Source organism: Geotrypetes seraphini, chromosome 3, assembly GCF_902459505.1.
Source record: "Geotrypetes seraphini chromosome 3, aGeoSer1.1, whole genome shotgun sequence".
Classification (NCBI taxonomy): domain Eukaryota; kingdom Metazoa; phylum Chordata; class Amphibia; order Gymnophiona; family Dermophiidae; genus Geotrypetes; species Geotrypetes seraphini.
In genome coordinates this window covers 359,795,088-359,812,982 of record NC_047086.1, presented here as the reverse complement: position 1 = coordinate 359,812,982, position 17,895 = coordinate 359,795,088, and the positions used below count along the sequence as shown (strand labels likewise).

Sequence of the window (17,895 nt, the reverse complement as noted above, 5' to 3'; positions counted from 1 at the left end):
TTAAACTATAGAGTATTTGGGTGACCCATCAAAAGCACACAGGACGTTGGTGTGCCATTTGGGTGACCCGTCAAAAGCATGCAGGACATTGCCGCGCTGACAATCCCGCCCCAACATTTGCGCACAGGACAAAAGCGCGCTCTGAGGGGAGTGTGGGGGGGAATTCCCCCCCTACACTTACAATTCCTCGCTCTCCCGCTGGGGGTGGGGGTGGTGGGGGTGGGAACTACACTGAAAACTCCAAAACAGCGAAAACAGGAAGGAAAATGGGAGTTTTCAGTGTAATCCCCTTAATGGGAGCGTGAGTAGTTGTAAGTGTAGTGGGGGGGGGGGGGGTCCTCATAATGCAAACAGGAAGGCCTGAAAGTGATGGAGCACATTTGTCCTGCGCGCAAATGTCAGGGTGGGATTGTCAGGAAGCCAATGTCCTGCGCACTTTCGATGGTGTACCAGTATTTGCACACTATTTTTTAAAAATCTAACTGTTATTTGAAGTGTGTCCCTACTATTTTGAAGTTTTCAGTTTTGAAGTATTTTATAGAATAACTATGGCCCAAAATTAGCAAAGCGAGTTTTGTTTTTCAGTAGGCTAGCATACTGAAATTTTGCAAGTGCCAGCGTTGTCCCAATCTGAAAATGAAAAACTGTACCGACTTCAATGAGTTGCTGAATGATTTAAAAAACTATATAAGATGGGACTTGCAAAGTGCCACATTAGTGGAGTATTGTAAAAAGGAAATTGTTTTCTGAGGATTGAGAATTCGAAGAAGCCCCGAGTTATTTCTGGAAGATGAGGCTTTTGTCTTAAAATGGAATGGTATTTTAAATCAGTGTTCATTAGATCTCATGCTCTTATTGGTACAAACCTTACAAAGTAAAATAGGTTCAATGTTACCAGGATTGGAAGAAAGAAAATCTAAATTATCTGGCTCACAAGAAAGCGATAGTGTAATGGGAGATGTTACTTCTAAATTGGATAAGTTTAAAAAAGAATTAAGGAGTACTAAGCTTTAAAAAATTACAAGATCAAAAAGATTATATAAGGATGGTTATGTGTGTGTATGTATGTATGTATATATATATATATATATATATATATATATAGGTCCTAAAGATTCTATGATCAAAAAAAGAGCTTAAAATTTGTTAGATTAGAACTTACATCTGATTCGTCTAGTGGTGTAGATGAAGGGAATAAATCGGGGAGGGGGGCCTGTTTAGAATCCAGAGGATGAAGAAGAAAAAATGGGGGCACGTGGAAGACAAGAGTTATACAACAGGGGACCATAGGATGTGGTCAGGGGCAGAGTAGGCTGTACACAGAGTCACAGACACGACGACTTACTGTGATTAACTTGTCTACGTATCAGTTAAATGATTTGGAAGTACACTTCTCCCTCCGTATTCGCGGTTTCAGCATTCACAGTTTTGATTATTCATGGTTTTTAGCTGCAGGTTCCTCCCCTCAAAATTACAACAGCTTGCATAGAGAAATCGCTGATTCCAAGCGTTTACAGAGAAAATCGCTGATTCCCAGCACGTTCTTCAGGAACAGGCCAGGTCTCCCACCATGTTATTCACGGTTTCACTATATTTACGATGGTTTTTGATAGAAAACAGCGAATAACATATGAAAAAGTTATTTGCGGTTTTTCTGTATTTGCGGTTATGTTAATCCCCCATCACAGCGAATACGGAGGGAGAAGTGTATCAGGTCTGCCTTTTGTTCCTAGAAAAGGTCATGATCCATTTCAGTTCAGAGTGGACTTTGCTAGATTTATAAGATCTTTTCAATAGAAAATATACTTCTCTGGTCAGCAATGTAAGAAGTTAGCCTTTTCAGATGTATGGAATAGAAATATTTGGAGCTCCCTCAGACATTTAGACCCAGTGGTTCAAGCCTTGAAACAAATTATGATGCAGGATGTAATACGTTTAGAAGAGAAACCTCAATTTATTCCTCAAAATTTACTGAAAGGGGAAAGAGAGGCTCTGAAAATTCTAAGAAAAGAACCATCGGTTGTGATTCAGAGAGCGGATAAAGGTGGGACTATAGCAATGATGGAGAATTATAGAGGTATATCTTCGACTAAATGAAGTGCTAGAAATGGATCCTACTCCTCTGCTTTTACAAGAGATAAATAAACTTACACAAGAAGCAATGAAAATAGGATTTATGATCAATAATGAGTTTAAATATCTAAATTATGAGATGTCCTCTATGACCCTGTTGTATATTCTTCTAAAAATACACAAGTGTGCCCAATTATCTTTTCTGGAAACTCACTCCTGGAGAGAGTTAGTAAATATGTAGATAGTTTCCTCCAACCTCTGGCTCCTCTGGCAGAGTCATATGTAAAAGACACCACTCCCTCAATATTTTGACTGTTTTAGAAGTAGAAGGTGAAAATCTGCTACTTGTGACATTGGATGCCCAAGCTTTGTATATTTCTGTTCCTTTAAATGAAGCAAGGAGCATGATGTCTATCTATAGTTTTAGACTAAAGAATGAGGCCATTTACATTTCCCACAGAATTTTTAATGCAATTACTAGATTTGGCTTTGGTCAATAATCATTTCATGTTTGAAGATAAGATTTATCTGCAAGTGCGAGGAGTGGTTATGGGAGCCTCTTTTGCCCCCTCAGTGGCCAATTTGTTTATGACTAATTTGGAAAGACAGAGAATATATATATGTTATCTTTTAAATGGGCAGAATGCTGATATTGATATATATTGATGATGTGTTTTTGATATAGACAGGCTCTGAGAGTGATTTACGTAAGTTTGTGGATGAAATAAATTAATGACATCAAACTATTAAGTTTGAAGTTAATTTTCATCTGCAGACTATTTCATTCTTGGATGTTCAAGTTAGTTGGGAGAATGGACAATTTTCTACCACTGTGTTTGCAAAGCCCACGGACTGAAATACATTGTTAAAGTTTGATAGCATGCACCCTACACATTTGGAAAAAGATCTTCCTTTTGTGCAGTTTCTGTGCTATAGAAGGATTTGTAGTTCCACGCAAGAGTACAAGAATGCTGCAAATCATTTGAAAGAAAAATGAGTGTAGCATGGTTATCCTTAGAAGATAGTAACAAAGAGAATATAAAAGAGTTCTGTTTAATAATAGAAACTTACTATAACTAAATCAATCCAAGGAAAAAAATTGATAATAGAATTCCTTGTATTTTGTGATACACTACTTTATAAAACAAGAAAGCAAGGAGTGTAACTAAAAATTGGAGAATATTACAAACTCATCCTACATTCATTAACACTATGTATGGTTAAATAATTAATAGTAGTAGTAGGTTACATACTCTTGAAATAAAAACATTGCAAATTCTTTATGTACAGTACATTGAATGTATGGTTCACAGTCCCCAGATATGGAGAGGGATATAAAAAAATTTGGGCATTGTTCTGTTTGTTCAGTAACAGATGAAGGAACAGCTTAGAATTGTGATAACCCTTACCTCCCACCCCTAATTCTTTCCAGAGCCCCAGTCCCTTATAATTGCATCCACAGAGGCCTAGTGCTTTTATGGGACAATTACTAAAACCCCAATTTTACTCTCCTCTTCCTGATGTTATCAGTCTCTCTGTGTCAGCATCACTGAGCTATGCTGAATGTCTTTTCCTAGCAACAGGCAGCATCAATGAGCACATCTCAGTTGCATTGGAAGGGAGATTGCTTTACTCCTGCTGCAGCAGAAGGAAGTCCTCTGGAATTCTAAGCAAGTTTCTTATATCAAGAAGTAGAAAGGTGAGAGCACTGTTTACTGTATGAGTGCTTAAGGCCTATCAGAGCTTCAGGAATGCTGCTTTCAAGGAGAGCATAACTCAAGGGTTTGAGATTTGAAGGGAATCCTCAGGAAGAGGGTGAATGTAAGATTTAGGCATCCATTTTCAGCTAAGACCACAAGTGCCCTATTGTCAGCTAAAATCCAGGCACCTTTGATTTGCCTCAAAAGTATGCAAGTGAACAAATATTTGCTGCTACATTCAGTGGTCAGACTTGACTGAAAATTTGCTCCCATATTTTGTAGATGAAGGTGATCCAGTGAAAGAGTCTGAAAAAAACAGCAGTGCTACTCCAAGGATCCTCATTTATTTTTCTCCTTCAAGGGAAAAAAAGGATCCAGGAGATGAGATAACTGTGATACCTATTTATAAGATGTTGGCTCTCTGTTAGGCAGAATCCAGGAAAAAACTGAGTTACCTGGGCAGTGGAAAGCAAAACGTTGTCCCACCTAAATGTTTTTCAGTAGTAGTTCATTCATATTTTGAAGGCTGTCTTAATGAAAATTACAATGTATTTTTATAATAAAATGTTTATTTTTTTTAGATTTAAATGGTGTAGATTTGACTCCGGTACAAGATACTCCAGTGGCTTCAAGAAAAGAGGACACATATGTTCATTTCAATGTAGACATTGAAATTCAGAAACATATTGAAAAACTAATGCAAGGTTTGTATTTAAACATAAAAAAACTAGTTTACAGTATGTGCCAGTATAATCAATTTTATACTAAAAGGTTAGCTCCCTTGGTGTTATTTCTACAACTTCCCTCCTTCCTTACTTCTGGTTCTGTTTCCTATTATACCCTAAGGTCTCGCTTTATTTCTACTTTGTCAGACACAGTGAGAACAGACTTCTACTGCCAGTCTAATTTTATCTTCTGTTCATTTTATGCATTTCTGTTATGTGCTCAAAGTGTATTTCAGTAAAAGACAATACAATGATTAAATTTTAAAAAACTATCAATAAAAAAAGCTGTATTTGTAACCCATTCTAACTAATCTAATCTAAATCTTGGATTTATATACCATGTCATCTCCCTAAAAGGAGCTCGACTTGGTTCACATAAAGATTGGTAATCAAAGTGAAAGTAGTTAGATTTGAGAAAAAATAATTTATTAATGAAGACCCTCATCCGACATCCTAGACCAGGGGTGTTAGTCCCTCCTCAAGGGCCGCAATCCAGTCGGGTTTTCAGGATTTCCCCAATGAATTTGCCTGAGATCTATTAGCATACAATGAAAGCAGTGCATGCAAATAGATATCATGCATATTCACTGGGGAAATCCTGAAAACCCGACTGGATAGCGGCCCTCAAGGAGGGTCTTTGACACCCCTGTCCTAGAGAGAAGATAACTAATTTTCCTTACAATAATTTTCTAAGAACTGTTGAAAGAACAGTGTTCTCATACGTAGACTTATGGAAAATCTGGAAGGAGAGAAGAGTTCTAACAAGAGGGAATCCCATTACAAATCATTGTAAAAGTATATGAGAAAGATCGAGTAACATTACCAATAGATTTTATTCCTTTTAAATTTCCGAGAGTTTCTTGAATTAGATCTCTGATTATTCAAAGATACAGGAGTCATAAATGTAAATAGTCCATTTAAACTGTACTCTTGAAGACAGGGAGCCAGTGAAGATTTCTTAAAAGAGGAGACACATGATCAAATTTTCTTTTACCAAATATTAGTTTTGCTGCTGTATTTTGGCTTCCATAAACCCATATTCAAAGTTTAGAAAGGCCTGAGATTTTGAAAGAGGCCATTGCCTATATTATATTGTAAGCTTTTTCAAGCAGGGACTCTCTTGTGTGTTTAATGTACATCACTGCGAGAATCTGGTAGCACTAAAGAAATAAGTAGTAGTAATATTAAAGCACTTGGTGAGCACATGTTCCTTCATTTTAAAAGAAAGCATATCATCTGAAAGCTAAGCTTTTATAAAGAATTTGTTTACCTTGTCAGAATCTGTCCTCTGCACTAAAATGGACAGAAACTTTTAAAGAACCCTTTCCTTCCCACTCCATGGAATAGATTTCTTGTGTGGACTTTCTTGGGGCACATTTGTAATTATTTAATAGAAGGGGTGTTCAATAATTTATCTATCTCAGTAGGAAAGAAAATAGTTTTCAGAAAATTTTTGTTTTATTTTTCAGTATAGTCCCTTTATAGCTCTATACACTTCATCCACTTTTCCTACAATGACTTTAACCCCTTTGAAAATAATTCTTCAATAACCGATATCCACTGTCCATGGAGAGATTTCTTCAAAACTCGGAACAGGAAATAATCCAGTGGAGCCGGGTCAGGACTGTAGGGTAGATGGTTCAGCTGCTGAAACCCACATTTTTTGATGGCAGTCTGTGATTGTCGTGTGTGCACTGACGCATTGTTGTGAAGAAGCACACCTGTGAGTTTTCCTCATCTTTTCTCCTTGATTGATTCCCACAAAGCGATCATTGTGTTGGAGTAACTCTCCCTGGTTATGGTTGTCTTATGTGTAATGAACTCCAGAAGCAAAAGTCCTTCATCAGCACAAAAAACAGTTGCCATGACTTTGCCTGCAGATTTTTCTGTCTTGAATGTTTTTGAGGTGGAGGGTGACTTGTGTTTCCACTGCATTGACTCTATTTTGGACTCAGGATCTCTGTGATAGACCCAAGTCTCATCTCCAGTCACCAGTCAATGAAAAATATTCACTTAGTCTTCACAGAGCATCTCCAGGTTCTGACAACACAGGAGCTTTGTGGCCTTCTGACATGGTGTCAGCATTCTTAAAACCCATCTTGCACTAACCTCAAACATGCCCAACTTTTCATGAATTGTTTTCCAAATTCTACCTGCTGAGATGCTCATTTCTTCAGCTATTCGTAAAACCTTAATGTGCCAAAATTAAATCCTTGACTTTCTTGCACACTTCTGTGGAAGTTGCTTCCACAGGCTGTCCTGTTTGATGGTCATCTTCAATGGACTCTCTACCCAACTTAAATTGCTTACTCCAAATTTTACTTTGTAGGATAATGGGGCAGACTCACCATAAACTGCAATCATGCGTTCATGGATCTCCTTTGGCTTTTTCCCTTCTTTTGTGAGAAATTTTATCACTGAATGGTGCTCCAAATCTAGCAGTTTCTTACTTGATTCGCACGAGGACTCTCATGACATCCTGTCTCTTATCTGCCTTGAACTGTAAGGTAATGGCGGAATAGAAATCACTAATGTAATGTAATCTTAGACTCACACTGAGCTGCAACTGTATTTGAGTAACCTTGAGGGAAATCATAACATGCACAGACTTGTTTCAACTCGCTTGCTGCTCTCTTTCATACTTGGATAAATTATTGAATGCCCCTTGTAAATTGTTTTACTTCTCTTGATTACCTCAAATAAATAATGTAAGGCAAATAAAGCCATAGCCTATATAAAGAACAATCTATCAATATCACAAAAATAAATCATGTACAATATAGTGCAACAAAAATTATTACTGGAAATTATTCTGAAAAACAAGGCCCGAAGAAAAGAGTAACTCCTCCTTAGGAAAAAAATGCAATAAAAGAAAAATACCATTACATGTAGAGATGTCCCTGATAGACAGGTATCAGAGAGTTAAAATTGTCAAGGAGAAAGTGAAAACACCAAAGCATCAAACTGAAAAATGTAAATATGTTGCATGAAAGGAAGATGGCAACCTCAAATTCATATGCTGCAATAATATATTGAAAGTAGCAACCAAAGTACAAAAAATAACACAGATTTGAAGAGAAATCTGAATATACTGTAGAGGGAGAACATAAAACAGTTCTATAGTTAACTGAGGGGGAGGGTATTAGTATGAAGAAAACACTGCCAACTAAAGCTGAAATAGACATATTTCCCAGGAAATTGTACAAGGACTCTGTAGAACACAATCAAGAAGCAGAAATGATTCTCTAGATCAGGAGAACTTAGATAAGGTAAACATCAAACCAATGAAAATAGTTAAAAAATTTTTTGGAAAGCAAGTTGAAAAGAACCCTGACCTGGAAGAGCCTAAGCACAGATGGCATGACCAATAATATTGTTAGCATCATTCCGCCAAGAACTGGCCAACTGCAAAATTCAATTGTTCGGGCAAGCAGACAACAGAGTGATTAATAACATCTCTTTCCAAAGGGAGATTTCAAGTAATCTTTCTAAAAATTACAAGCCAATAACTTGCCTACCTGTAATCTGTAAGTGGTTCACTGCAATAGAAGCCAACAGAAGATAAAATTGTCATGATGTTAGAATTGTTATAGAGTAGAAGAGTAATAAGAGGGGAGCATATGTAACATAAGACCAGTTAATGATATCATGACCAATGCTAAGAAAAGCAGAACTCTTAGTACAGCATGAATCGACTATAAGAGCCTTTGATAGCATCCCTTACTCTTAGACAATAAATTGCCTTGGAATGTACAAAATATACTCTTACATTGATCAAGTACATCAGGTTCACCTTGAAAATATTCAGACCAAACTCCCTCTGAAGTATTAAGAGAATTGCAATTCCAGATCAAACCAAAGGTCCATCTGGCCCAGCATACTGTTTGTAGGAATAAAAAATGAAGTTTGTTTATTTATTTGATATAGCCAAAAGCCCATAAAAATAGTTTGTGCAGTGTACAATAAAAGGCTGTGTAAAAGACTGTAAAGAAATAGTAACAAGTAATAAGGGAATAGAACATGTGAGAGAAATTAGGAATATGAGGGGAAAGCAAGCCTGAATAAATAGGTTTTATGAAGTGATTTGAAGATAGTTAATGAAAGCTCAAGACAAATCTGAGAGGGAAGGGATTTCCAGAGTATGGGACCAACATAGCTGAAGGAAGAGGCACAGGTAGCATCTGAGCACATGACAGAAGGAGGGGTGGAGAGAAAATGAACCAGCATTGGAAAAACAAAATGTGCATGAGGGAGTGTTTAGAATATGTAGATGTTGTAGATAGGGCACAAGAAAGACGGCCTTTGAAGGTAAAGATCAGAAGTTTATATTTGTAAAGGGGTAAAGGATAATGATCACATCATTGCTTAGTGGTGTAAAGATGTGCAAATACTATTAGATGCTCTGCATTTATTAAGATTAATATGTATCACCTGTGTCGTTTGTTCAATCATGCACTCATTTATTTTCCACATTTCTGTTCTGCACTATCCAAAGTTCTAGGTGGATTACAACAGACATACACAACATTAAATGAAATAAGAGACAATGAATAGTTAGTGATAATTAACAAAACTCCGAACCAAGATGGTTAGACAGTGGGTATACTCAAGAAGACCCCATAGGCATGAAGTAGAATAGTCTTGAGTTTTTTCTTGAAATATTAAAAGCTGGATAATGTACAGAGAGTTGAAGGCATAGCGCTCCAAAGTTTAGGTCCCGTGCCACTGAAGAGAGATCTTCTATAATATTTTAGCTGGACCAGTCGTATGGAGGGAACTTCCAGAAGATCACCAGAGGAACATAGCATGAGTGATTGCAAAGCCCAATTGGCAACCAGGATCAGGGTCTGTAACCTTCTCAAGATGCAGGCAGAGGCTTCTGGCAATGCTCAACCTGTGCTCCAATGCTGATCAGTGCTGACAGCTGATGCGATGAGCTAAAAATTGCTGGAGACAGATAAAGATAGTGGGTCCCCAGCTGGAGATGTCCATCTTATATTTAATTCTGTTATCAGTGATGATCCAAACAACTGGATAAGATGGTGGCAAACTGGATAAGATGGTGGCAGGTGACTGGCTATGCTACTCCATTATCACTTCAGTGACCACAGAAATGTCTTGTGGCATGTTTTAGAGAATTTCTTGGAAAGGTAGTGGCCACAGCTCGAAGCACCCAGAAGTGTGCGGACATCATCATGTTGACATCTACACATGTGCAGAAACCCTCCAGACAGGCCCTGAGATGCCAGTGGGGGATGCCAGCAGGGAAGAGGGCCAGAGAGGAGAGGTGCTAGAGCTGGCTAATTGCTTACAGCAGTGTTTTTCAACTACTTCAAACTTAAGTCTGACAAATGTCAGCTGAGTACTCCCAACCACAGACTCCCCAAGCTCCACCCTAGACCCACCCAAGCTCTTCCCCAGACCCTGCCCCTTTTACTAATTGTAATGTAAATTTTTCCATTCATTTTTCATATATACACAATTTACACAGCAGATATGAATTGTCAAAACTGACACGTTTCAATCACTATATTGAAAATAAAATCATTTTCCCTACCTTTGTTGTCTGGTGATTTTATTTTTCTTTGTGCTTAACTGTTTCCAGGGCTTTCTTATCCATTTGTTTTTCTCCTTCACTTTCTGCCGTGCATCCATCTTTGATGAAAAATGAGAGACTGACTACATTGGTAATAAATGCCAGCGGGGAGAGAGCTGATGACAACTTAGAAAAACGCTCAGAAAAAGTGAAACTCTGAGGGGGTGAATACCTCCCCTTGGGTAAGAGTTTACAATCCAATCATTGCATTTGCTATTTAGAGCATCACTCTCTGACCGCTGGTAAAATTCAATTGTTTCAATAGCTTTGATTGACAAAAAATTGTTCAAAAGTATCATACACAAAATCTCTTGCTCATTGAACGATACTATACACTTATCTGTGCAAGCTTTTAAGGATTATGGTTGTAAGGGCTCTAGGGGTCTCAACGTGGCCCCGTTTCGATAATCTTCTTCAGGAGACCCGATACTGTACACTCTGAAACCCTTTTGCTAACGTATCTTTTCAAGAGATGATCTAGAATTACAACGAACATTTTATCAGTCACAGCGCACAAATTATACTTGCAGTGCGTTGTGAAGAAATTATACTAATTTATAGCAATAATGCAAGCAGGAAGCACTATAAATGAACAAATAGAACATAAGAATGAAAAATTGAAATTGAAATCCTTATCCACATACCATTTGCCAAATTCAGAAAGTCCAAACGACGGAGACCGCTTCACTCCTCACTGGTTTTATACTACTGTGAGGAGGAGGGGTGACCTCCGACGGAACGTGATGACATCAGTAAAATGATGACGTCAAAGGTTACTGTGATGGGTGCATCACTATCACTGTAAATAAAGTTCATTTGAAGAAAACTCAACAAAAACCACATCAAAAATGTCCAAACTACTGGCCAAATTCACTGGGAAAACTGAAATCATAAGAAAGCCACCCACTCAATCTCATTGTTTAGTCCATTGGGGTGAAGCATGTTCAACTCAAAGATCCACTTCTGTTCCTTCTGCCAGAGGAGTTTGGGTATATTACCCCCTCTGACAGATTGTACTGTGTCTAGCACTGAGAATCTTAAACCAAAAATGTCATGACGCTGTTGCATCCAATGCTGTACAAGGGGGGCTTCCTGTGTGCCTGAGTTTATTCTGCTTATGTGCTCACCTATTCTGGTCTTGACACTACGCACTGTGCAGCCCACATAGTATAAACCACAAGGGCATTGTACTATGTACACAACTTGTTTCGTGTTACAATCTGAGACTAAAGGAGTTTGTCTTCTTTTGATGTTAAGTCTCATGTGCTGTAAAGGAACACTATACTGGTACATTTATACTGGCACTGGTATAATTTGTGCGCTGTGACTGATAAAATGTTCGTTGTAATTCTAGATCATCTCTTGAAAAGATACGTTAGCAAAAGGGTTTCAGAGTGTACAGTATCGGGTCTCCTGAAGAAGATTATCGAAACGGGGCCACGTTGAGACCCCTAGAGCCCTTACAACCATAATCCTTAAAAGCTTGCACAGATAAGTGTATAGTATCGTTCAATGAGCAAGAGATTTTGTGTATGATACTTTTGAACAATTTTTTGTCAATCAAAGCTATTGAAACAATTGAATTTTACCAGCGGTCAGAGAGTGATGCTCTAAATAGCAAATGCAATGATTGGATTGTAAACTCTTACCCAAGGGGAGGTATTCACCCCCCTCAGAGTTTCACTTTTTCTGAGCGTTTTTCTAAGTTGTCATCAGCTCTCTCCCCGCTGGCATTTATTACCAATGTAGTCAGTCTCTCATTTTTCATCATAAATACTTTTACTGACTAGGGCTTTCATATATGAGTCCCTGTATTTTTCTTTAAGGTGCATCCATCTTTGGCATTAACTTAACATTCAGTTTTTCAATTTTTCTGCTTTCTTCTCAAAATCTACTTTTCAATGTCTTACTTTCCCTCCCTGTTTCCATGGTCTGACATCTCTCTCCATCCCTCCTTCCTTCCCAGTAGTCCAACACCTCTCCTTCCAGTGGTTCAACATCTCTCTCCTTCTTTTCCACCCCTTCAAGGTCTGGCATCTCTCTACTACGACTACTACTACTACTACTATTTCTATAGTGCTACCAGACTCCCCTCCTTCCATTCCCTGGTCTGGTATCTTCCTCCTACATACTGCTTCTCCTCTGGTCCTCCTTCCCTCCCCAGCCAACCTCTCTTTCTCCCACAAGTCCAACTTTTCACTCTGCCCTCTCCCCCTTCCACTGAGTGTGACATTTCTCCTTCCCTCCTTTCTGTCCTCTCCATGAGTCCAATACTTTTTGCCTCCTGCACGCTTTCTCTCTCTCTCCTCTTCCCTCGAGTGACATCCCTCCTTCCTACCTCTTAACCCAACATGTTCTTTCTCCCCATGCACCATTTCTTCCTCTCCTCCACCCAATGTTCATTTCTTCCTCTCTCATCACCTCACTCCTGCAATAATTTTCTTTCCTTCTCTTCCCCCAACCCCACTCACAACTAATATGCTCTCTCCCCATGCACCATCTCACCCTTGCCTCCATTGTATAGCACCTCTCCTTCTGCCAGGTCCAGTAGCAACTCTTCTCCCTTACCTTTCTCTCCCCCCATTTCCAGCAGTACCTTGTCTCCCTTCCCTATCCCTCATCCCCTGCCTAGCAGTACCTCTCCTCTCCTTAGCGGCAGCTCACTATGCTTTTAACTTCCCCATCTAGCTGCCGCTAGCATTAGTTTAGCCATGATTTCATCAGAGCCTCGGGGCCTTTGCTAGGCTGGCCCACCTCTGATGAAAGATGAATTTGCATCATCGAAGCAGGCCGGCCTAGCAAAGACCCTGAGGCTGCCTGATGAAACCATGACTAAACTAATGCTAGCAGCAGCTGTATGGAGAAGTTAAAAGCACACAGTGAGCTGTTGCAGCTTGTTCGGAGGTGGGGAGAGAAGACCAGGAAGGCAGGAGTCCCGGGAGATACACGATATTAGCAGGAAGTTGGGAGACGTACAGTGCTGGTGTTGCATACCCTCTGGGGCCACGGGTTGAGAACTTCTGGCCTACAGGACTTGCCTCGCCATAAGAGGCATGTCCTGTAGGCAGTCAGCCTGTACTGGTGCCTCTCTTCCTCCCCAGTGTGCAGCGGCACACCTGAAATCTCAGGAGGCACAGAGTTTGCAATTCACTGTTATATAGGATTGTCTCCATAGCTATTAATTATAAGTTCAATCATTGGCTAATGAGAGGCTAATAAGGCTGTAATGAAGCTTGGCAGTTCATGATTGGCCCATCTTAATGAGGATTAAGTCATGGGAATTGGTCTCAGTGACGTAGTAAGGGGGAGTGGTCCACCACAGACGCCATCTTGGCAGGGGCACTGGCACCTCTCCTTTGCCCACCCCTACCTCTTGAAATCTGCAGCAGCGAGCAGTGTCTCCAACCTGCTGCTCACGCCAGCTTGGCTCTCCCTCTAACATCACCACGGACCTACTTTTTGCTTGGAGGAGTTATCTCCTGGATCAGACCATTGACCTACATCTTGACGCACAGTCGAGGCTGCTTTCAACACACACTCCCCGATTCACCTAATCAGGAGTACTTTGAAGAGTCTAACTTAGATATCTCCAACCATTCAGAGGAGGATTTGCCAGAATACTTAGCAGAAGAATCTTACAGTATACCTTCTGATTTTCCCCCTCCTCAACGATGCAAGTCTCTGCCAAAGAGTAAAGTGTATTTTTTACTGGCTTTATGAGGCAGATGGGTCAGAATTTGCCCATCAAAATGGAAATGAGAAGGAACTTTTTTAATTCCTTGACTTTAAGGCACTACCAAATGAATGTATTAAGGTACCTTTGCATTTGGTCATGAAAGAAACTTTAAGAACTGGGAGAATCCCCCTGTCAATTCAGATAGTTCCTAAAAAGATACACAATATATGGAATTCAAAAGTGTCTAGGAATTCAACTTCAACAGCAAACGCCTCCACCACATTCAAAACCAACTTCATGCTATGGATTCAAACCACATTGACAGAAGGCCAATTCCCACAGGACCTAGGAGAGATCTTAATCACTCCAATCATAAAGGATCACAAAGGCCCAATAGATAGCCCCTCCAACTACAGACCTATCGCTTCAATACCATTGTACGTTAAAATAATAGAAGGCCTAGTGGCACAATACCTCACCGAATATCTGGAAAAACATAACCTACTCCACCCCTCACAATCAGGATTCCGAACTAACCATAGTACAGAAACACTACTTGTCACATTACTAGATACAGCCCGACAACACATCAGTAAAGGAAAAAAATGATATTAATACAATTAGACCTCTCCGCAGCATTTGACCTAGTTGACCACACCTTATTACTACAAATTCTCGACGCCATAGGAATCTCAGGCAAGGTCTACAAATGGTTTCAGGGGTTCCTCAAATCTAGAACCTACAGGGTAAAATACAATGATATCAAATCAGAACCATGGACAAATTCCTGCGGAGTTCCACAAGGATCACCTCTCTCACCTACGCTCTTCAACCTCTTTATCTCCTCCCTAAGAGCCACTTTAGATACCCTAGATGTCACATCTTTCAGCTATGCTGATGACATCACCATAATCCTCCCCTTCGACCCATCAGAGACCACCACCACAACAAAGCTAGAAACAACCTTAGACACAGTAGAAAAATGGATGATGGATCACAAACTAAAACTAAATTCTGAAAAAACAAAATTCCTTTTGCTCGAAAAAGCCCAAACTCCTACCATCACTGAACTGAAAATCAAAAATACCAAATACCCAATACAACCCGAACTAAAACTCCTAGGAGTTACGATAGACAGATGTTGCACAATGCAGCCCCAGATCAACAAAACAACCCAGAAAGCTTTTCTAACCATGAGAAATCTCCGTAAAATCAGAAAATTCTTTGACCAAGCACAATTTAGACTAATCGTCCAATCCCTAGTCTTAGGTCTGCTGGATTATTGCAACTCCCTATATCTTCCTTGTCCAGCCACTATAATAAAACAACTCCAGACCATACAAAACACTGCCCTCAGATTGATCTACTCACTCAAAAAATATGATCACATAACAACTGCCTTCTTAGATTCTCACTGGCTACCCATACAAGCACGAATCCAATTCAAATTCCACTGCCTGATATTCAAAGCATTACACGGCTCTTCCCCCTCCTATCTAAACAACCGCTTAAACCAAATCTCCACCTCAAGACACAGAAGAACCTCGAACCCTTTCGCCTTCCCCCCACTCAAAGGCACACAACGCAAGAAAATGTTTGACAACCTTCTGGCAACACAAGCAGCAAAAATCAACCATTCCATCTCCAATCTTATGACAATATCAGACAACTTCAAAACATTCAGAAAAGAAATCAAAACCCTGCTTTTCAAAAAATTCATCCAAATATCTTAACCCCTCCTCTTTTACCTCCAGAAGATTCACCTACCTTCAGATAACCTTCCCCCAAATTACCCACCTTAACACCTTCCAATTAAACAAATACCATAAATAGATTGTAACCTACCCTCTCTAACTGCATTCCATATGTATTTTTCATACAGTTCTTCACTGTCAGTTTAATTTCCATCCTATAAGTTCACATAGAATTTTTCTTTTTTCAACCATCTTTATTTTCTCTTCTTTATTAATTTCCAGGTACTTTAGTTAGATTGTGAGCCTTCGGGACAGTAACGGAATTTTTTAAGTACCTTCTTACTTCTCATTTATAATCTTAATGTATATTTTCTACAAACCGCTTAGAACCTAACGGATGTAGCGGTATATAAGAAATAAATTACATTACATTACATTGCATTCATTAGTTGTGAAATCTGCCCACAAATGATCACACAGCTCACAATCTTATGCTTCTGCTTCTGTAGGCAGAGGAGCCAGGACATTGGACTCTTTAGTAAACACATTTTACAATCATCTATCTTTATCAATATAATTATAACTACCTATTCTACATATCCATTTATTTTAAAACCTTACTTAAACTACTGTCAGATTTTAAGGAATTCCTCTCTCCAGACAAACTTAAAACAGTTTCAGCAGTTATCTGAAAACTTGTTCACTATGAGAATATGGCTAGAGGAACTTTTGATGCATTTGATGTGTCTTCCCAAACATCTGCAGTGGCAACAGCAGATGTTTGGGAAGAAACAGTGACTGAATATGTATAATAGGTATAATGCGCTGCTTGGCCTGGCTTAAGAGTCTCTGATCAGGAAACTTGAGTTCAAGAATGCCTTTCCAGTGTTCCTTGTTAGGGCAACGACCTGTTTGGGGATAAAATTGAGGAGGTGGCAGATATAGTAAGATCAAAAGCACACAAATACTATGACCACTTTATCTAAATCACATACTTCTCAATCTTCTTGTATAGAAAATATTCTGTCAAAAGCCCCAACCCCGAATAGTACTCCCTTCCCCAAACTCCTCACCTCTACTGCCTATCTCCTCATTGAATCTTTGAGCAGCTGCCAGCTGCAACAAGGAAAGTCTCTGCTGCTGCAGGCTTGCCCCAGAAGCAGCCTTTCTGCAGGTCCCACATACGCAGGAACATGAAGTCGCTGCAGAGAGGTGGCTTCTGGGGCCAGCAGCAGACTTTCCTTGTTGCCACTACTGGCTAACTTGAGATTCAATGCAGTGGCTAGGAAGGAGGTAGGTGGTGGAGTTGGAGAATTTGGGGGAAGGGGGTACTGTTCAGGGTTGGGGCTTTTGACAGGAGCAGGGTTGTTGATTCTGGAGGAGTGGGGTCTGGATCATGAGAGTTGGGTATGTGATTGGGGGATCAGGGCCTAGATGAGTGTTTGGACTTTGAATCAAGGGGCCTGGAGTGGGGGCTGAGACCGATTTGAGGGCATATATATTTTGTGTGGGATATAGACTTGAACTTGTTGCCCCAGTTAGCGTCAGGTTTGCATTACATGCCTAGGATGATAATGAATATGGCTAGCCATGTAACAGTTACCCTGCACTGTCTGCTCTCTTCTCCCCTCCCCCTCCTCTCCTCCCTACTTCTCTCCTTGCTGTTCGTAACCCTACGATCATTTTGATATGTAACCTCTTGTAACTACTCCCTCCTTACTGTTTGCAACGCTATGTTCAATTTGATATGTTACCACTTGTAACCACTTGTTCAATTTGATATGTAACCACTTGTAATCTTTGTCTAACTAATGTGTACCGCCTAGAACTCTTCGGGGTATGGCGGTATACAAAAATAAAGTTATTATTATTATTATTAAATGCAGGGCAGCCAGGGAGGAGATAGGTGGGAGAGCCATCTAAACACGGACAGACTCCCCCATTTTTAAAAAAACATCTAGACGCCCAGGCATTCCTGGCGCCTCTTACTCTTGCTAGGGCATTGATTAGATGTTTATCTTTTCTTTCGAAAATCACCTATTTAGACATTTTGGCCCTAAAACATTCAACTTTTTGGGCCATTTTTTGAAAAAAAACAAGCCATTTGGATGTAGGCAGGGCCACCATTTATACTACACTGGCCACACAGACATGCCAGCAGAGCAGTGGTGCACCATAAGGGGTACTGCTTCGAACTTCACAAAAAGGGGGGCCAGGTGTACATCTCACCAGAACCCCCTTATAATGCATGGTGAGACCTCCAAAACTTCCCAAAAACCTTTTGTGCCCACCTGTCTACCACCTCAATAGCCTTTATGGTTGCAGGTGTCACCTATATGGCAGTACAGTAGGTTTTTGGTGGGCTCAAACTTTCCACCATAAATGTAATGGTAGGGTGGGATATGGGCCTGGGTCACCCCCTTTGTGGTTC

General features: G+C 39.8%; 1 protein-coding gene across 3 annotated transcripts in view; it reads left to right on the top strand.

The window, feature by feature from the left end:
* The window catches only part of AIDA (axin interactor, dorsalization associated), a 112,452-nt gene that overhangs the window by 76,874 nt on the left and 17,683 nt on the right, over positions 1–17,895 (top strand). For all 3 annotated transcript variants that reach the window (XM_033937002.1, XM_033937000.1, XM_033937001.1), the window contains exon 8: positions 4,355–4,477. In XM_033937002.1, the coding sequence (XP_033792893.1) occupies positions 4,355–4,477 (123 nt within the window). The remainder of the gene's footprint in view (positions 1–4,354; positions 4,478–17,895) is intronic.